The sequence below is a fragment of the Pollachius pollachius genome, assembly GCF_949987615.1.
Source record: "Pollachius pollachius genome assembly, chromosome: 12".
NCBI lineage: Eukaryota > Metazoa > Chordata > Actinopteri > Gadiformes > Gadidae > Pollachius > Pollachius pollachius.
Genome location: NC_136945.1, coordinates 12,838,983 through 12,860,989, shown reverse-complemented (window position 1 = coordinate 12,860,989; position 22,007 = coordinate 12,838,983). Strand labels below are relative to the sequence as shown.

Below are 22,007 nucleotides of genomic sequence, written 5' to 3'. Positions count from 1 at the left end.
TCAACTCAAAAACCTGCAAGGAGACAGCATTTTTTAATGAGTTCCTCCCCTTCATCTACTCCCTTGATAATGATATGTTCACATTTGCTCAAATTACTAAGTCCAAATCTTAGATCAGGCTGAAAAATGATTTAAAAAAACAAAACGTTTCATGGTCAGGTTTGATATAAACATTGATTGCAGTTATTCTATTCACATGCAATCAGAACAGGATGTGAACAACATAACTATTCCCTGGTGGAAGCTAAAACAGCTTGTATCGGCTCACAGAATTACTAATGTGACAATCATGCTTTGCTGAAGTACGTGCTGCTTTGGTTGAGCAAATCGTCAGCTCAATATGTCGACAAACAAATATAGATATGGTTGTGTTGCAGACAAACCAATATATTCACAAATGCATGCAAAGGCATACAAATATCCATATGCAAAGACTAGAGGAATAAAATCAGATTTTGTATTCCTAAGGCTGTGTGATGTGGGTTGGTCTCCCAGCTGTCATGCATGTTATGATGTCACATGTGTCTGCGGTGATGGCCTCTATTTCCTCTTTTAGGGATGCATTTCTCTTCTAGGATTTCTGTTTCCTCAAGCTCACCACCCATTCACTCAGTAATTGAACCTTTCTGCCCTGCAAAGAAAAAAAACAAACTTCATAACAAGTGGTAGGCTAGGATGTGGTGAGAGGTGTAACCTCAGCTCAATCCCATCTAATGCAGATGGGATATGTGTGAGCAACAAAGCAGCAGAACTACAAGGTTGAAAAGGATTAACGATCACCAGAATCGAAGCCAAACCAAAAAAACAGCCATGGCGACAGCATGTTTCCTACTCATCCCAGTCCCCCCTCCCCTTCCAGCAACACTCAGTGAAGTGACAAATTGATTTGTTGTCGAACTTGAATCAGCATTATCCACCCAACCGAATCAGACTGTTAAATATGTCAGCTTACTTTGGTTTTTCAATTTGGTCAGACTGTGGCAATACAAGTCAGTGGACCGTACCGTTAGTCCAAAGTAATTATGTATGTATGCTGAAATAATAATTACTCAATAAGGGGGGGGGGGGGCACAGGGGGTTGGGGTGTTACAGGGTCATTGGCCCCCACGGGCCCCCCTCCGTAGAGCAGCCAGAGATTGAACTCGTCTTTTTCTGGATGGAGCAACCTTGACGGCCAAGAGTAGAGAAACAACAGCACAAAGTACAGGGAGCAAAAGAAAGGGTGTGAGAGAGATAATGGGAGCCGGAGAGGCATAGAAAGCAGAAGAGGATGGAAATAATTAGTTTATAGCTGATTCATTAAGATAGAAGAGGGATTGAGGTGCTCACAGGGAACTGGCTGTGCTCTTAGAAGGCAAAGCCAAACTTTTTTAATGAAGGCATTATGCTAAATAATACAGCTACATTTATGACTCACGAAAAAGGCAATATCTAATGAGACGTTATGTGAAAGTGTGTATATATATTTATACACTTTTCACATACCATTCAACTGAGTCCCCATCTAATCTAGATTAACATTACACTTAAGAAACACTTTCACACAAAATACCTGCAATATAAAAGGACCATATACCGAGATTGTGCCTTGTTTTGTTCTCCTGTCCCATCATTGCAATAAATATTTAATGGAACACACAGAACCGAATTAACTCCCTTGTCATTGTTATTGTTGTTGTTGCAGTCAAGCGCACTCCAAGCTGGATGCTCACAACTGTACCCCCGGCATGGAGTCAGCTGACACCGCCCCGGCGGGGCTCTCCGTGGCTGCCCAGGTGGCTATAGCCTGCAACGCATTTGTGGGCCTCCTGCTGCTGCTCCTCTTCCTTGTCCTCTACCAAGCCTGCAAAGTGCCATCCAACCCAGAGAGGCTGCCCGTGCTGGCTCTGCCTAGCCTGGACAGAGAAGCCCAGCCAGGGCACGAGCACAAATACCTACTGACCTCCTGACTGGAGCGCGATGCCGGCTTCACATCCACAGGTGTGTTGGCCTTAAGGCGGCCTACATGGTGGAGGAAGGAAGGACAGAGCCAGGAAGGGACGGGGGCTACTAGGATGACTCTGTGGAGCCTGGACCGGCAATAATTCTGTTTAGGCTTAGGGTTAGACTATGTCCTTGTCTGACCCAGTCGGCTGTAGACAACAGGAGAGAACCCATGATGTCAGATGAGCTTCTATCCTGTAGCTTTTGATCCCTAGTACTCATTTCCTGCATAATGACAACATAAAGACAGACAAAATGCTGCCTGCTACTTACTACTCAATGCACACAAGCTTCAGAGAGGTGGACATGGATCTGCCGGAGAAAGAAAACCGAGAGGACAAAATGCTCAGTATGCAAATCCTGGCAGTTGGAGTGTTCTATATTTAACCTCTTATTTCATACTTCTGCAAGAAAAGAAAAAAGGCCCAGTATAATCCTTCTTCCATGGGTAGGAGCAGTGACTTGGGGCAGCATGACGCGTGCCTGTGTGTGTGTCTACGTGTGTGTCACAGCCACTCATACACAGGGGGTCTGTGGAGCGTAGCGGGTGGGCTGAGGGTGTTACATAAGTACTGAAGAGGCCCGACGGCGAAGCTGTGCATCCTCTTCAAGCCGACCCTGGTGCTGGCGTCTCATTCTAGCCCGGGCTATAATGGACCACTCACACTTCAAGAGTGAAGTGAGCGAGAGGACACGCCCACGTCAGCTGCCGACGTGACGGACGTCACACCGCCCCGACGTTGGTGATGGAAACTAAGGAGGGTTGGAGGGTATTTTGCAGAAGATGATGGGAACATTTGTTCCGTGTTGTGCATCGATTATGTTCAGCTCCTGGATCTCCGCGCCGCGCCGCTCACGTATTGGACGCTTAGGAGGTTGTGAAACCAAACAATAATGGCTGTTGTTTATGAGTTGTACCACTAATGAGTTTGTCAATTATATGTGTTAAGTACTTAATTGTATGCCAATGATTTGATATGTTTGAGGTACTTAACGGATGCCTGTGATGGCCATGTCACTCGCTAGGGTTGTTGTCATCATGCTTTAAATTGTAATTAATGATTCTATCAAAGCACTACTTGATAGACCTGTTCCACCCACACTTGTGGGAATGCAACCTTGATGTTAACAAACTACAATTGTGTAACCTAAAATAACCTTATCGTATCCAATACCACAAAGAGTCTGACAAAACAAAGGAAAACCATCCAACATACATTAGCCCCACTCTGTGCTATCTATGCATCAATACTTTTCTAATTATAATTGAAAATGCTCGGATACCCGGTTCTCCCCCGGTTCCCGTTAATGCCTCACGGCCACAGTCATTAGTTCTACGTCCCCCCCGTCTGGGGGAGAACATTTGATTAGCCCTTCCCGCTCCAACTTAAGTTGGGCAGATGAAGTAATGATTCAGAGTTAAGGCGCCCCGATCGCATGATGGGAACCATCAGAGGAGGCTGAGGACCGAGAACAGGGCGGACGGGTGATGGAGATAGAGTTACAGCCGCAGATGGAACACAGGGGATCCAGTCGCGCTGAAGGATGACAGGCCATGAAGGGTGGGATGAGCGAGCAGAAGAATAATAGATGAGCAACAGCGAGTCAAAAGACACTAGTCGGCATATGGACATTTTTCCTTTGCTCAGTCCTGGGTTTCTTCCCAGGATTATGCGGCCAATGATTTGTTATCGGTCCATTAATGAGGAATGAATTGCTTCAATTCGAGTCCTATGTTTTGTGTTTGCTGTGATGCTCTGCCCACCAAACTCACAATATAGAACTGAACAGATCTAAGCATCAGACATATAAGTGGGATTTGTCTGCAGCATGACACTATAATATCTACTGGATTCCACTGCATGGATTTATCAGCAATATGCATATGAGGCAAATCAGAGAGGGATACGGGAGAGATGACAAATGAACAATAACATTTTTTAATAAATATATTCTGTGCTCCCTTTTCCAAATATTTTCTTTCTTTCTCTTTTCTTTGGAATATTTTGTTTTTGATCCCCTCTTGGGCAACTAGTGGCCTATCCCGTGGGACTCTAGACTGTAATCCTGGTGGTCCTGGGTGGTGCCGGGTGGTCCTGGTTCTAAATTGAGTTGTAATCTGGCTCCCGCAGCAGACTCAGCAGCTTCTCCATCTTGGCCTCCTCCACTTCTGGACCCTTGGGCACCTCTTGACCCTTCTTCTCCTGCAGACACACACACACACACACACACACACACACACACACACACACACACACACACACAGACACACACACACACACACAAAAAGACACTTAGGGCCCTATTTTAACGGTCTAAAACGCAAGTGAGAAGCACCAAGCGCAAGTAGCTTTGTGGGCGGTTCTATAGCGATGTTGCTATTTTACCGGCACATAAATGACTTGCGCCCAGCGCAAAGGGTTGGTCTGAATTAGCCTAATTACCTGTAGGTGTGGTTTGGGTGTAACGTGCAATAAACCAATGAGAGTGCCATCTCCCATCCCCTTTAATGGCTGGTTCAGACTACACGATTCTCAGACATTCCTCCACGATTTAACATGTCACACTATACGATCACAGAGCCAGGAAATCGGGCCTTGTCTCGTCGTAAGACTGGCCACACTACAAGATTCGAGGGTGCGATGCTCTCTACTTTGTATCATTCACGTTTGCAAGATATTTAGAAAATCTAAGGTTTAGAACTAACATAAATGCTTTTTACATTTTTGTCATAAAGGTCCCAGTAGTTTTTATATCTGCTCAATGCAGCAATTCCTCACAGTAGTTGCGTTGCGCGTGACATGAACGATACAAAGTAGACGCAACAACGTAGCCTAGCAACAAAACGTCAACAATGGATCCCGAGTACCTGGCACTAGGCGTTATGCTGGCGGTCCTCCGCACAGAAACGGAAAGGAAGAAAAAGAAGAAAAGATTGTGGACTCGTTCTTGGGTTGCACGAAGAGGGGAGCTCGGGATGTCGGTGCTACATACCGAACTGGAGGTAATGTTTTATGAACATAATAAGTTGAACACTGCGCGTGAGCTCCAGCTGTTCGCGGGGTTCCCTCACGCAACTGGGGGCGGGGTTCCCTCATGTCAACAATGGATAGCCATGCGATTCCCCAAAAAATTCTGACATTACAAGACCTTGTCTCGTCGCCGACCTTTCAAAATCGTGTACGATTCGCAAATTTGTCTGCAAGAAAGCATCGGGGCAAAATCGGGCTGAAATCGTGTAGTCTGAACCAGCCATAATAGCTGGTTCAGACTACACGATTTTAACCCCGATTTTGCCCTGATTCCTTCGTCGCAGACAAATTTGCGAGTTGTACACGATTTGAAAGGTCTTATAATGTGACATGCTTGCGATCTGCGATGTTTTCGTCTGCGACGTTTGAATTAGATTTTCTAAATATTTTACACACGTGAATGATACAAAGTAAAGAGCCATGAGCGCATTTGAATCTGACGAGTTGATATTTTGACAGCGCGTTTGCAGTCTCCGATGAGACAGATGCATGATTACATGAATTTCAAACTTCAAATGGCTCAGTTTATGGCCAAATAATATGGCCTAATTCACACATGGAATAGCGTTTTCTTCCACAACTTCAGAAACACTGAGTCCTCAAATAAATCTCGGCAAAGAAAATTTAAGACACATATGATATGCGTTAACTGTGGTTCTATTTAATGATATACGCAATACATCAACAAACATTGCTTTTTACCAGTATTGTATGAATTATCGTTATCGACTTGTGTTCCTAATATGCATGTGTCCCCCCGTTAATATACATTGCCATGGACCTGTATCATGCGTTACGTGTTTAGTTTGCGTGTGTTTAAACAGATGGACGCACACACGCGCGCCCGCTTTCATTAATTATTTTACACATACACACACGTGAGCCCACATTCATTCATTCTTTTTAACACTCACTCGCGGTAAAACAATGTTTTCTCACGATCAAATACTCATCAAACCTAAAAGTTATGGGCTTGTACACGATGTCTGTGTCAAGAAAATATGTGTTTGCTGTACGGTGTTTGCAGATGCATTGATTTAAAAGAACAACTTATTACCGCTTTATCAGCTGTTCTTTCCCAAATAATTTACCAAGAATGTGTGGCTAGGTAGATGAGAGATGCAAAGTGTATGCGCGAGGTGCACAAGCAACATTATGCATGCGCCCTTAAAATAGCATCTGAACAACGCGCCACTGCCTTTAAACCAGGTATTTCCTGGTTTGTGGTGCAATTGTTTTCTGAAACTGCAAAATAGCACCAGGGAACGTTTGCGCCAGAACACCCCTCCTCCTTTCGCCGAACCGCCCCTTGGGGCGCAAGATCATTCCCTAATTTACAGGCGCGTTGCGGTGGAGGGAAAAGAACGCTCTGCGCCAGTTGCAAACTAGCAACGACACATGCGTCAGTGTCGAAAGTCAATTGCGCCGGATGCAAGATAGGGCCCATAGGCACACTGAATGACAGTTTTTTGTTTGGTTTGTTGAAAACATCGTTATCCTTGGATCATAGTGACGGAAAAAGCAAGAATGAATCAAGAATGGAATGTGTTGGTTTTCTCACCAAAGTAGGTCATGTTGTTGAAGACGTTTTTTTTACTAATTAAAATAATATTAAGATATTAAACAATATGGGCTTTAATAGTCAGTAAGTTAAACATTGAACAGAGTTACACTTTAAAATAGTTTAATAATTACTTTATTTGTCATTAGGTTGACCAAGTATAAGTACTTACAGTGCAGTCTTTTTTACTTCATCATTGGCCTGAATGAAGGATAAGTAGAAGTAGTACTTTTCCCTCATTTAGGAAAACTATGATGCAGAAAATATTGCATTTGTCTAAACCAACACAAATTAAAACAATAGAGACTGGAAAGCCTTTCTGTGAGTTATGATTCAGCTGTTCACTTGCTTTTTTCGACTGACCTTCGACCCTGGTTGCCCACAGTGACTACGCTACCCACCGTATTAACCACCACCATCATCAGTGGCAACGGAACACATGTTGATGACTCATCAACAACACGACAAAAGCTAAACGTGTCTTTTTTTTTGTCATCGCCTCGCTTTGAATTTAATACAAGCCACTCGTGTTAGTCACAACGTGGCCGCGGACTCTCCACCCTGAATCAAACTTTAAATATCATGATAGTCAAAGAAGTTTGGCAACTGCCTAGACATCTTCCATGTTGAGAATGTGGGTTGACTCATTCAGTGCTTATGTTATTGAATGAAATGGCCATACATGGTCTATTCACAGCCTGTTTTGATTTGTTCGTTTTTTAAACTTTTTTTAAGAAAAGTGATTTAGCAATGAAAAGCCCATGTAATAGTAATCCCATATAAACCATGACCAACTACTGTTTCCACAGAAAAATGTCTCTTTCCAAGGCGTCATTGCCCCAAATACACAGATTGGCATTGTTTCCTTTGCGTTTAAAACATGTCTTCCTGTGTCTGAATTGCACTTTATTGCCTGTGTATTCACCATAAGCATCCTTAACGCTGTCCCGGTAAGAGGTCAGTATAAATCACAGTGTTACCTTGGGTTTCTTGCGGAGGTTTGGCGAGAGCTTGAAGCAGGTGACGTAGCCCCGGTCGTCTCCCACTATGATGATTGGATGGATGGGGTTGAACTCAATGTGTGTGAGCTTGGTCTTCTTCTTGGCCACCACGGGCTGCTGGCAGATGGCTTCGTACTTGTTAATGCTCAGGTCGAAGACATGAACCTGAACCAAACAAGAACCCGCCCGCCATTAAAGACGGATAACAAGAGAGTGTGTTCGCTTGATGCAATGTTGGCAGGTTTGAGTCGACAGGTTTCTAATGATAATGTCTGCATTTAGGATTGATTGTCACACTTCCTAAAATAAAGGAAAACTTTAAACAATTAAAGTAAAAAAAAATACCATTGAATACCTGCAGAAAGACTATAAATGACAGATTTAGAGCATTTAAGACTTTTAAAGTTAAACCACTTTTTAATAGTGCTAGCTACCCCATGTTATCTCTTTCATTGCCTCACCTACCCTCTGTGAATGCTAGAGTATCCTGTCTCTCATTCGGTTTTACCCTCTGTGAGTGAGAGTGTCCTATCTCTCTCTGTCTCTCCCTCCCTCTGTGACAGAGATACTGTCCTGTCTCTCTCTGTCTCCCTCCCTCTGTGACAGAGACTGTCCTGTCTCTCTCTCTCTCTCTGTCTCCCTCTCTCTGTGACAGAGAGACTGTCCTGTCTCTCTCTCTGTCTCTCTCTCCCACTGTGAAAGAGAGAGTATCCTGTTCAGCATTAAAGAGAGAGGCAGAGAAGAAAAGAGCACTGGCCTCGGCAGGGATGCGATGCTGACCATCTGGTGCAGAACGCGTGGCTCCACGCAGTGTGTGCGCGTATGTGTGTGCGTACGTGTCTCTGAATGCGTGTGCGTGTGTGTCCGTGTGTGATTTGGCAGTGCAAACAGGGAAGCGTCGCTGTTTCTTCCAGAAGGAACTGGATAAGAGGCATTCTGCTTTCAGTCTACGTATATTCAAGCAATCTGTCTTCAACAAACAAAACCCATATTTAGGTTCTACTTTGACTATAACGTAGGAAGCTGAGCAAAGTGCTCCTTCACTTCATCATCAGAGCTCCTGCTGAGTTGTAAACACTGTGGACCAGTCTGCGTATGTTTGGGTATTTGTGTGTGTTAATGTGTTAATGGTACTCTATAGGCAGTACAGTGAGGTCACTGCAGTACTACATTCATTGATGATGGTCATTTAACTATCAGAGATGTGCCAAGGGACAGGGGTCATTGAGTGTAGTGTGTGTGCATACACTGCTCTGATCCTCCTTTGTCTGTTTCTTCCCAAGAACCTCAGCCATCCAAGTTGAAGCTATCACCCAATCCTCATCTCGATGTGCATGGGCAATTTGACAAACTATTTCAATCATCTCTCATCACACAAAGACACAGACTCACTCTCTGTGTGAGTGTGTGTGTGTGTGTGTGTGTGTGTGTGTGTGTGTGTGAAACCAGGCAGTGAGGCAGCTGTGCAGACTGGGGCCAATAAAGATCATGAGGAACCTGATGCATGTTGAGTCACCATCATCACCACCAACACAGTGCTGAACCCCACACAGCTACAACAGCAACTTCACTGTAACCAATGCAGTGTTAGGGAGTTCGTCATTGTGGCGTTGTTATGTGTCATATGCCTCTTCATATTTGCATATGCTATAAGGTATGTTAATATTTGCCCTTTTTTCGTGACTGGCTGCACACCTTCAATAATTGAGTGCATACTTAGAATAAGCATTTACAATGCTTCAACTAGATTCATGAAAAAAGAGGTTAGGGCTAGAGAGAAAGCCTTGTAAGCATTTATGGTTTTAGTTGAAGGATTTTTATCTCAACCCCTGAGACGTCTTTCAGGAGAAAAGAGACTTGGTGTTTTCATCTCTGAAGACTGTTTGTAATCCGGCTTCAGAAACATCGCAAGACATTAAGATAGGGAGGGAGGGGGGATAGAGATGGATAGAGACAGCGATAGATGGAGGGAGATGGAGAGGGAGAGAGAGAGAGAGAGAGAGAGAGAGAGAGAGAGAGAGAGAGAGAGAGAGAGAGAGAAGGGGAGAGAGACAAGCAGTAAGGAATGAACAAGTACCCACACGTATCTCTCAAATCACTGCCAAAGGCTTCATTTCCTTCCTGTCATTTTCAATTGGCACACAGGCCAAGGCGAAAAGTCCCTGGACTTTGATGGCGACTGACCAGCGGTGATTACGTCCGTAAAACAGATGGGGACAGCTGGCAGTCGTTCTGACAGAAATACACAAGGACAAACAAGCCAGCGCCCCCTCCAGCACACACACCACTCTTGTTTGGAATCAACATTGTCAGACATGGCTTGCTTACAAAGTGCACCGCTTCCTGAACCCACTCATCTAACCCAAGGCTGTTCTGAATGATTCGTATTGTACAGCTGAGACAGGTTTTCCAAGGCTGAGTCAAGCATACTACTCCATGGGTCTGATGAAAGGAGTCCTGCTCCTTCTGCTACCGCAGTGCTTCCGTCAAATACCATTAGTTGTAGCATAACGAGTTACTTACTAGCACAATGACTTCTAGCACCACCGCTTCTACTACAGCTGTAACTACTGCCTCAGATACTAGTCTTTTTTTAACTACTGGCACAGACTGGGTGGTTTGTAGGTCAAGGTGAAATTGAGGCATTAGCTGAGTTTTAAAGTTAGAATGAACAATTTTATATCTTAAGTCTGATGGCAGACGAGTTTTAATGTTGGAGAAGGGGGCGTGTCATTATTTCCCTTAAATTTTTTTTCGTCCAATCATGTTGTTGGAGGCGGATATCTGTTAGCGCGTAATTGGCTAAAAGCGGCAAAACACGGCCTGCACTAGAAAACCATTTCCAGTTGGAAGATAAAATTTTCATATGACACCACTGTTCAGTTCACCACTGTACGATCTCTGTCTAGACTGGCCACTCTAGAAATACTCTAGAGTGGTATCGCCGGAATGATAAAGGAAACGAATGGTAACTTTCAGTTTTTGGTTTCCGTCCCAGGCGCTCTGTGGTCTCCCCCAAGAAGATCTGCTAGAACATAGTAGGACCGCTGGACGCCAGATCAGGGAGTTATTATAAATGATTGGTGAGGTTTGGGAAATACATTAGAGGATGGTAACCTTTCTACTGCTTTTGTAGTAGAAAGGTTTGTGTCAGGGATGTTGGGAATCGATTTCCTTATGGATGGATCTTACCTTGCCATCAGTGGTCACAGCTGCAAAGACCGTTGAGGAGTAAGGAGACCAGGCGACATCTCCAACTGCTGAGTTGAGGTCAAAGGTGAACATGGGAGTCCTGGAGATTAAAAACACACAAGGAGCACATCGTTAGCCTCATAGCATAATTGCCTGAGTCATGTATCATCTTGTATTTAGCAAAAAAAAAGCCCAAGTCATATAGCTGACTCAAACAGTGATTATGAAATGTAAAAAGCACTCTGATTGGCTGATGATATAGCCAATGTGGTGCAGTGAATCAGCAGCATCAAGAGAGAAGAGTTAGGTTAGATATCACAATTGGCCAAAATATGACTAAGGCAATTATGCTATGAGGCGTAACGACATGGAAGTCTCCTTAAAGCATCAGAACCACAGCTGAATGAACTGAAGATAAAACGTTCCTGTTCACTGTTTCCCCATGTATCCATATCTCTACACACTGCCATAACTGCTTGTCTATTGTTCGAAAAGACACAAGAGAAAAACTAACATTGCATATCAGCCTTTCAGCCTTTCAAATATGGTGCTTTGCAAAGCCCTTCAGTGAGGGAAAATATGCACCACCAATGGCGAAAGCACTCAGATCAACTTTCCAAGGGATGATCATTTCCTGCTTGGGCGTGCATGCATCTTTTGAAATCCCATATAAGAGAGAGTGACATATGTGAGAGTAGCTGTACCCAGCTTGCCAGTCTGTTTGGCTGTAAATGGAAGAAATGAAAATCAATCTGCTCAGTCCAGCGAGACTTTAAAACGTGTGGGTGAACATCCCCTGAATCACTGCCTTTTCTGTACACCACTAAGGGGATTTTCGCTCTCTCTTCATTTTGTTCTTGCCTCCCTTAATCTTTCCTGTATGTGCGGCACACCTTTTGCCTTGGGAATGTGGTCCATCCCCACCATACAAGCTGCGCTATTCAGCCACAGACATCAGAGCTGCAGTGTGGCCAGGCAGACAATATGCAAGCAAGGAAATCTGCACGCTGCAAACTGGTCATTTGTGCTCGAACCACCCTGTGATACAAGCCCTGCGAGGAAGATGAATGAACGGATTTCCTTAAGCGCCTTTGAACCCTGTACTTACAGAGGTTCTTAAAATACTATTCACAGTCGGTGTGTGTGTATTTGTGCCTTACTGTGAGGTAGAGAAAGGGAACGATAGGGGGAGATATACAAAAAAAATAAAAAAAATAAAACTAGAATTCATTACTTCGGGGAAGGATTTAAAGAGAGTAAATCCAAGAATGGAGAAAGTTAGAAATGTCGCCTGTGTATAGAGCTGGCTATCATTATAAAATGTATTTTGTTGTTTCTTAATCACTTCCGCCTACCAGTTAAAAAAAATGCAGACTGTTTGGGGATTTTGGGTTTTACTTATAATTTAAAGTGAATTAGTTGGTTAACAAGGTTAAATTGTCATTATACAGTGTGATAGAATGATAAGTGCACTGGGGGCCTGACATATTCAACAAATGATACATTTGGAAAAACATTTTCTGTGCCTGTACGTCTCCACCCTCGATTGGCTGTTAATCCAATGGAAGTGGATTAGCGTAAACCAAACAATAATGGCATGCATGGGGGTCAACCATGAGTTATGATATGATGATCAGACTATAACAGTCCATCAGTAAATAGGCTTTCTGACGAGAGAACAGCATTGGAACAACAACGTCTCTACAGAACTGGTTATGGGAAGATTATTGACAAATGGTTTAATATTTCATCCTTGTCTGGCCGTGAGGCATGTGCTGTCAAGCGCTGTGAGTGGCCTAAAAGGCTCAATGAAAGCAGTGCACTCCATTAAGCATTTCATACTATTTTACACTCTGATCGATTTAGTATCCAACTTGTAAAAAGAAGTGGTGTGCAGGGAATAGCGATACAATAGATTATATTTACTGACACTATAAATAAAAGCGATCCAACAGTACACATGGCAAGAAATGGCAGCATTTCTGGCTGCGTTTCTTTAGTATCCTACATATTTTGCATAGCTGAGGCACCTCCAAAAACTGTGATGAAAACATATTATGGAGTTATGGTGTTCATGCCTGTGATTCATTGTTTGCACTTCCAAATAGTCTATTATCCAATAGTGGTCCTCACCTGATGGTATGGTCCCAGATCTTGACGGTCCAGTCGGAGCTGCAGGACATGAACACCTTGGGGTGGAACTGGTTCCACTTGACTGCGTCCACCGCCATGTTGTGGGCCTGGTAGGTCTCCAGGAACTGGCTGGAGTAGGCCTTGGAGCACTAGAGGACACAGAGGTTAGAGCAGCTCAACTAGCAGAAACACCAACTTCATGGGAATAGGAATACAGAGTGTGTGTGTGTGTGTATGCGTGGGTTTGCGTGCGTCTTTTTGTGTGTGTGTTGAAAAGGCACTAAAGGTACTGCTCACAAGCTCCTGAATCAAAAGTACTGCATCTGAAAACAGTGGTTTTGGATAAAAGCTGTCTGCCCAGTGACCAAATAGTCTAAGCCAGAACACTCATTCATGTGGAAGGGAGAGCTTCCTGTTCACTGCCAGGAAAATGTGTGACCGTGTTGACAAATCTATAAAAATTATGGTTCCAGATCTAGAAAAGATTTATGTTAAATTATAAAAAAAAAATAATACATCACCAGCAGGAAAGAACCAAAGACAAATCGAACAACCAGCCTCAGTATAAGCCCTAACCTCCTTAGTAGGACACGCTGATTTTGCCTTAGAACAATTTAATCCCTGTCTCGAGCTTTGCTCTACCGGTGTCGTGATCTGCCTGTGTTCGGTGCGGAGGCCGCGGTGCGACAGGAACAGCAGGTGTTCATTACCGGAGACCCAGACAACAAATCCAGATTTGGCTGGCATTTTTTGAGATTTTTAGACCGGCCGCAGCAGCGGTGGCGACGCGGTGGTGACGGCTGCAGATTTAGATTGAGGAGATAAATCTGCTGAGCTGTCCACAAACAAATAGCTTTTCACCCTGCGGGGACAGGTGTTGCTTTCCCAAGCCGCTGACGGACCGGGAATATTAGCCCTGAGGCACTTTGACACCTTCCTTGCGGCGTCTCCTAGCCACCACCAGCTGCTAAAGTCCCCAAAGATAACGCCACAAAGCAGCTGGATGGCCTGACGTACGCACAGAGGCATTGATCTCTCACTGTGTGTATGTCTCTGTCGGTCTGTGTGTGTGTGTGTGTGTGTGTGTGTGTGTGTGTGTGTGTCTATGTTTGTATACCTCGACTAGACAATTAAGACATGGCTTCCCTTATCTCTTCTAGATGATGTCCAATCATTTAGATATGGCCCTGGGCCATCCAAAGAGCTCTTATCCACAGTTAGGTTGAGGTGAATAATAAACTTATTTTCATGGCTAAAAGCACACAAGGATAAATGTACACCTGCCCCCAGGCAATGGCAGATACATTTGAACATTTGGCAGGTAAAAAGGTCACGGTTACATATTCATGGTGCATGCTCGTGTACTGGAATATATACTTTTTTTTTTTTTTATTCAATTATGTAGTCATTTTATGTATAATAACGTTAAGCCCATACCACTAAGGCACAGGCGACTTTCTAAAGTGACTATAACTTTAACGATCCATAGTAAAATATGAATTTGTCTCCATTGAGAATATAAAGAGCAGAGTGTGATCGAAGAGAGAGAGAGAGAGAGTTGGATCGAAAAGAAAAAGAGAGAGCGCGAGAAAGCGAGAGAGAGAGAGAGGGAGAGAGAGAGAGAGAGACACACACACACACACACAATCACAAAACACACACTCATATGGGGGGCATTGTGTGCCCCCCTGTGTGCAAGCCCAGCAAAGCTTCTTCTGCACTTCACTGCACACAAAATGAGCTTCCATTTTTCAAAAGCACACTGCGGGAAGACAGCAGAAAGTTTTTGCGATGATCCCGATCTCCTTTAGGGGTAGTGGGCGAGGGACAACTTAATTTGAGGCTAACCCTATGATGGCTGAAGCAGCAACATTGTGAAAAAGCATTTAGACAAACTGTGGACTCGACAAAACCTGTTCTAATGCCATTACTAAGGTGCTTCAGCATACTTTGAGACTAGGAGCTATGGAATATGAGAAATAACTAAGAATAGCTACCTCATCCTAAAGGCCATGGCAGAATAGCAAGAAGGAATTTAAAATAGTTGGCAGTATTGTGCTCTTGGTGCCCTTGCCTAGCATCACAGCACATTGTTACTAATCCTCTTCTAGGGATGAGAGAAGCCTGGTGGCCACTCACCTTGTGGATCTTCCCTTCCTCAGTACCGACCAAGAAAAGAAAGTCAATCTTCGGATGGAAGTCAAAGGAGGTACCGCATGCTATGAAACACATGTTAAACACATTGTTGACTTACATACAGATTGGAATTGAGTGCCACTAGGGCAATATCTGTCTTATACAGAGTGTGGTGTGAAGCTGGCACATGTTGGTTCCACTAACACCCAGGGCGATACTCAGCTGTTGTTTGCCACATGGGTGGGTAACATATGGCATACAGCATAATGTCTAATCAATAACAGTAAGCCACATGCCACTCAAATGTGGATATTGTTTTTGGGACCATTGATTTTTGTATTCTTATGAGGTTTCCTTTCTTAACCACATCGTTATGCGTGAGGAAAATCACCGCTACCTCTCCCGTAATAAAAGAATGTACAACGGGAATAATGTGTGCTTACCAGCACTGAGGTAGATTACCTTCCTCTAATGGGGCCGCCTGGAGAGGTTTATTCCACTTATACCACTGTTACCAAAAACAATATCCATTAGGCGCCTTCATCTATAATGTTATTGGTTTTTTATCACTCTAATCAGCTGAAATTAAAATATACCTCCGCGGGGAAGTCATCATAATGTTTTTGCGTTTTGCGACATCTGGTCGATAGTTGTATTTGACAGATTTTTTATTTATCTATATATCTACAAAGTTGTTTTAGGAAAAGCTCCCTCCTTGCCATTGATAACAGAACCTCTATTCTTTAGCCAAAATAGTTAAAAAAATAATAAAGGTCTAAGAAAAGAGGATACCCCTCTCTTGTTGGAACATTTCTAGCAGTATATTAAATACTTGAGTTCCCATTCCGTACCTATTTTCTTCCAGCGAAGCTCTAGCATATAGAGTGCTTACACAACAGATTAGTGCCAGTATCTGATGGAGCATCGGGCATGCTTACGCCACTAGCCTCTCCACCTCTGGCTACTATCTAATTGGAATTGATGGATCATGTCCCAGATTTTAATGTGGTTTCAGTGTTGGCCTGGAATGTCTCCTTTACCTGGAATAATAACAATAATAGAAGACTCTTTCCTGGAATAAACTGAGTTGTATTAGTAACTGAGTTGTATTAGTAACTGAATAAACTGAGTTGCACTTCGTTCTCACTTCGTCCCTTTAAAGACCTTTAACCATAGTAATCCATAAGATGCAATGCGGGCCAAAACTAGGAAGCACTAAAGAAGCCTGCGCCGTTGGAGTCAATAAGGAGGGCGTCCGAGGTGTGAACTCACCCACGCTCGGCTGCTCCACCACTTCCAGGCACTCGGGAAGGGCCCCCTCCAAAGAGAGCTTAATGACGTCGCTGAAGACCAGCTCGTTCTGCAGGCACATGGACACATCTCAACCCGTGCTCAAACACACACACACACACACACACCGGTAAGCAAACACACCTTCTTGATGATCACTGATCAGAAGGTGCGACAGATGAAGTCGCATGAGACAAGTCAAAGCAGATGGACGTGTGCGCTTGGTTAACCTTGATCAGGGTCCAGGACACCACTCGCCCATCGGATGAAATGGAGTAGAAGTTGTGGTTGTTGTCCATGTCGTCGTTCTGCCAGCGCACCTGTTAGGAAACAACAACAGACAACAAACTATTTAAATCATGAAAGACGTTGCTTGGTGATCTGTCAATTAATATCTGATAGCTGTGTGTCTGATTAGTTATTGATGAAGACATTTGATCCTGTTGAGCTGAAGTGTTGGTATGAATCATATGATTTTTATTGGGAGACAAGGTAGGGCAATGTATTAAGTGTAGTGTACGTAGGTGTTGTGAGTATTTTTCTTTTCCTTTTTTCTCTCTTTATATGTCAACTTTTATTCAATGTTTGCCATCGTCCTTTAAGTAGGTGCCAATGCTTTGTCTGTCTAATCATGCAGCACATCTGGAATATCATTGACAATTTTTCGCATTTTGAATCGGTACAGCATAAAACCAAAATGTAAAAGAAAGCCCTTCAGTAAAATTAGGGACGTTTATAGATGATAGATGACATGTTCATAGACGGCTGTCAAAAAGCAAAAAAAAACAACGCTTCAGATGTCTATATTTTATAAGGATGTTTACGCTGGCAGTTTTCAACAGCATACTGCATTAGATTGACTATGAATGAATCATTCCGGGCAGTGGGTGGTATGTAAATTGTGTGAGAAATGACAGTGATGTCAGCAAGCTTAAACAACACCATCAATCTCCTGCAATCTGGTTAACACACACACACACACACACACACACACACACACACACACACAAACACACACACTATAAAGAGGATCCTCCCATCTCCTCACCTGCCAGACAGGGTCGGTGTGTTTTCCCGCCTTGGCGGTGCTCTTGTACGCGGGCTGGGCTGCTCCTCCCTCCTCCGCCTTCAGGTCGAAGACGGCGACGCAGCCGTCGTAAAAGCCCACCGCCACCAGGTGAGACAGGCGGTCGTGGATGTGGAGGCACATGATGCCGCTGCTGGTGGGATAGATGAACTCGGGGCAGGTAGAGTTCTTCAGGGTGTAGAGCAGGAGCATGCCGTGCCCCTGCTTACTGAAGTCATCTGGTGGGAGGGAGGAGAGAGGACAGAGGACAGAGGAGAGAGGACAGAGGAGAGAGGAGAGAGGAGAGGGGAGAGGGGAGAGAGGACAGGGGAGAGGGGAGAAAGGAGAGGAGAGAGGAGAGGAGAGAGGAGAGGAGAGAGGAGAGAGTACAAAGGACAGAGGAGAGAGGAGAGGGGAGAGAAGAGCGGACACAGGCAAGAGGAGAGAGGAGTGAGGACAGAGGAGAGGAGAGATAAGAGAGGAGAGAGGAGGGAGAAGAAGTGTGACCAGGAAAATAGAATAGAATATACAGAGACAGGTGAGCAGATGATGATGATGATTATTATTATTATGGTATTCCATGTGGGTCAAAACTGTGTTGAAGTTACAAAGAATTAGAAACATTCCCCCCCTAGAAACAAGATGTCTGAGCCTGACTGTAACTTACATGATCCCATTCCTACTGCAAACAGGTCCTGGTAACTCTTGTTCCTATTGACCACAAGCCTCCCATTAATGACTGTGAAACCATAATCTGACATGTTCAACTAGGTGCAGTTGTATAAATCATGAGAACTGACCAGCAGAGGGCAGTAACAGAGAGCCTTTTTGCTTTGTCATACTGGAACTTCCACAGAGGAAGAAGGGTTCCCTCCTGCTCTCTGAATTCATCAGAGGCATCCTCAAAATACTTGAAGTCTGAAACGGATACGAAGGACAAAGATGAATTGAAAACAAATGAAAGAAGGACGAGACCAAAACATGAATAGAAGATATATGCGCTCTGCTTGATGAAGGACAGCAAGAGGATACCTGGGCTAGGGCTGGGCGATTAATCCAATTTCGATCTCGATTTCGATTTTAGCGTCAAACGATCACAAAACTAATATAATCGAGTTTTCGATATATATACAATATTTATATATATTTTTTATTAAATGTTTTACAGGAAGTTCAGAACAGCGACCCCTACATATCTGTACATTATTTTAGATTTGAAATTTTTTCTTTTTGACCATTTTGTGTATTTTTTAAGTCAAAATTTCCAAGTTCTCGGTGACAAAGTGTTTTTTGGGAGAGACATGCTGAATAAATACATCATGTTTTCAAACTCAAAAATAATCGTTTGAATAATCTGGATTTCAATATTGACCAAAATAATCGGGATTATGATTTTTCCCATAATCGAGCAGCCCTACCTTGTGCTATGTCATCAAAAGTGTTTTGGTTCACCATCCGTTCAAAGATCTTGACCACTTTTACCACCTTCGTGACATCATCACTCTATGAAGAGAATGTTTTTTTAATAAAGGTTAAAAGAAAAATCTATTTTACATTATAAAATGCACAATATAATAATCCCTTTCCACAACAGTATATTGTGTATTCCGAAGAAAATCCAGGTTGAACCACCATGAGACAAAGCAGATGATATACCTGAGTCTCCGTGATCATCTTATTCTTCTTCGGTTTGTCCTCCTCTTTTTTAGCTGAAAAGGTTTTCTGTTTGTCCTTGTTTTTCTCTTGCTTCTCCAACTCTTCCAGGTATGCATCGTATATCACCCACTACGCACAGGTTAAAAGACACTTTTTAATACCTCGTAATTAACTCACACAACCTTGTCCATAGAGGTACGGAATTTGGGAGAAAACCAGGCAAACTACTTAACATGAGTGGATGTTATGTTTTATAACTGTTACCTGAGTGGATGTTATGTTTTATAACTGTTACCTGATTGGCCGTAGCGGAGAAGTTACATCGAGGAGGAGGTTCAGTCTGGCAACTTCTTTCCTATTGGTGATTGATAAAAAGATTTGTGAATAGAACATCGGGTCATTTAAATGTTTATAGAGGAATGTTAAAGCTTTGCATAATCCTATTCATGCGACGACTTGTGATCACTTTAAGGAGCAAGACAGCCTACTAGGGACAGGAAAGTATGTGGTAATAGGGCATGGGTTTGACTCCGAGCAAAAGGTTCTGGGGTCAAACCCCAATGTCCAACCCTTCCCCTGAAGGGGATGCTTTACGCAAACAGCTTATCAATGACCTGTATCTCAAATGAAGAGATGGTTTATCTATGATATGACTCTCATTTATAAATACATGCTGTCATGTAAGCTTTCTGTTGTGAGTGTGCCGTTATTGGGGTTACACCGTTTCTTACCCTCAGAGGGTTGTTCAGGGTTTGGGACGCCCGCTCGCTGAAGTTGAACTGGTTAGTGACCTTCTGCTCCTTCTTGCCTATCTGGGCTTCTATGCTGTCAGGCCTCTCCTCCTCTCCCAACACCTCTGTTTCTTCTGAGTCCTCCGGAGCCGCGACGTCTACCTGGGTTAATACACATGGAAGATCTCAGACAGTGGCACACAGACCGTTCCTTCCATTAAATGGTTAAAATATTATCTTTGAATCAAAGTGTCGATGTTTGATGCTGTTGGTTTGGAAACCCCAGTTAATATTTTGTTTGCAATGTATTCTAATTTGAATATACCCTCAAATTGTGGGTAACATTTAGGTGAGTTAATAAAGTTGTGGTTCAAAACTCACAATTTCCGAAGTCTCTTCGATTACGGGATTCTCTGGGATCTCCTCGTCCGGCTCTGCTTCAGCCTCGGCTGCAGGTTTCTCTGTAAATAATTTAAATGTCCTTTGTTTGAAAGTATTCAAGCAGTTTTGTTTATTTATTTGTATGATTGGTATGTTTTAGGACTGGATGTGTCTTTGCAAAAGTACAATAGTGTCACTCTGTGGCTAGAATCTTGTATTACACCAGAAAACAGCGCTGGTTTTAGTAAATGTTGGCAGAGCAGGAACTCCAACTGAATGCTATTTGTTACAAAAATTAAACATAAATAAAATATGATTTTCAATTATAAATACATCAAAATACATCAGATTTTCCTATTCCGTTTGTATAATTGTGCAGATAGCCTACTCAGTAAGCATAGGCGGACATCAATGGCTCTAGAGTATAAAGTATGAATGAAACCAATCCCAGTGTTTACCGTCCGTCTGGTCCTGTCTGGCCCTCTGTCGTCGGGCCTCTTCAGAGTCAACATGTATTAGGTTGCCCTCCAGGACGAAGTGGACTGCCATCTGATCCACACTACTGATGGGCTTGTACGAGCGCTCCTTCATTAACAAAACAAGCCACAAATGTAGGAATAGAGAACTAATAGAGATTTGTGGTCCAAAAAGAAAAAAAAGTAATTATTATAACGTTAAATTCTTTAAGGTATAGTCAGAGTTCTAGGATATATCAACAGTCATTTTTTATAAAAGCATGTGCTAGCCTTATATGGATTGTTTTCAAAGCCAAGATGGAAAGAATTGTGTTCCTTACTGAGACAGTAAGGAAGAGTAAGAGGAATCAACGTGTAACTTAGCTTAAGCACTACTGTTGTAATACATATCTAATTTCATATCTCGCCTCACTGTTGAAGCCTATATGAAGCTTCAGAGGTCGTTACCTTGAAGCTGTATCGCGCAATGTTCTGAGGTGCATGAGGGTTATTTGCAGTCAAGATCTTAGTGAATTCCTCTTTCAGCTCCTATTCCAGCCATGTTGGAAAAACGTAGGACATTAAGAATGAAGAATAAGACAAAGTGAAAAGGATTGGGAAATAATTTAAATGAAGTAGCCACAACACTTTCAACACTTGTTTATAAAATGACTAATAACCAGTTAACAAGTAACAATGTGCATTGTAGTGTGAACAAGTGTCCCTATAAATAAATATTAAATACAATTAAATTAATAAATGTTCAGTTGGAATCAATCCACCAGAAAAATATAACAAATATTTAAAATAAATGAATTATACTTTAAATAATTTAAAGCGGTTGTTTGTTCATCTTTATGAAAAATCAGTCAACATCCCCTGGGAAACTTGTCCTCACCTCCTCAGTGAGCTCCAGCTGGTCTGGGGGCTTAATCAAAGCTTTTCCTTGGGCCCACTCGTCCCATCCATCCCCCTGATCCACCCCTTCCTCTTCATCCTGTCAAATGAAGAAGAGTTTCACCGATGAGTGTGGGAACATAGGTTTTCTCTGTAAGTCGGTGTCCTTGACCTTGCAGATATTTAGCAGTCTAGAAGTAGAGCTCGAAATGTGATGGCTCAGTTACTTTGTTGTGACTCACCTTTTTCTTGCTGGCAGGTTTAGCAACCTTTAGGCCTGCACCTGGGGGCTTTTGCAATTGGACAAAATGATGTTACACGAATAGGGAATATAACAATGTTTGTTTAAATATATATATATATATATATATAATTCTTTCTGTATTTTCTGATTTCACATATTTTATTCAGTCCACAACGGTTAGCAACGTTTTTTTTTTATTGACCATAACTTACCTTCTTGGACTTTACAGTTGTTGGCACGGGCATGGCG

The 22,007-nt window shown here is 43.0% G+C and overlaps 1 protein-coding gene across 1 annotated transcript; it reads right to left on the bottom strand.

Moving 5' to 3' along the window:
- Nucleotides 1-4,085: 4,085 nt before the first annotated feature.
- dnai1.2 (dynein, axonemal, intermediate chain 1, paralog 2) lies at nt 4,086-22,003 on the bottom strand (the record flags this gene model as incomplete). Its single annotated transcript, XM_079747642.1, has 20 exons — nt 4,086-4,187; nt 7,557-7,742; nt 10,770-10,869; nt 12,903-13,051; nt 15,042-15,121; nt 16,311-16,398; nt 16,559-16,648; nt 17,377-17,633; nt 18,062-18,105; nt 18,195-18,312; nt 18,813-18,897; nt 19,051-19,179; nt 19,346-19,405; nt 19,782-19,943; nt 20,163-20,242; nt 20,621-20,747; nt 21,086-21,166; nt 21,516-21,614; nt 21,757-21,804; nt 21,971-22,003. The coding sequence occupies 20 exons, from the start codon at nt 22,001-22,003 to the stop codon at nt 4,086-4,088; spliced, it is 2,118 nt and encodes a 705-aa protein (XP_079603768.1).
- Nucleotides 22,004-22,007: the final 4 nt, after the last annotated feature.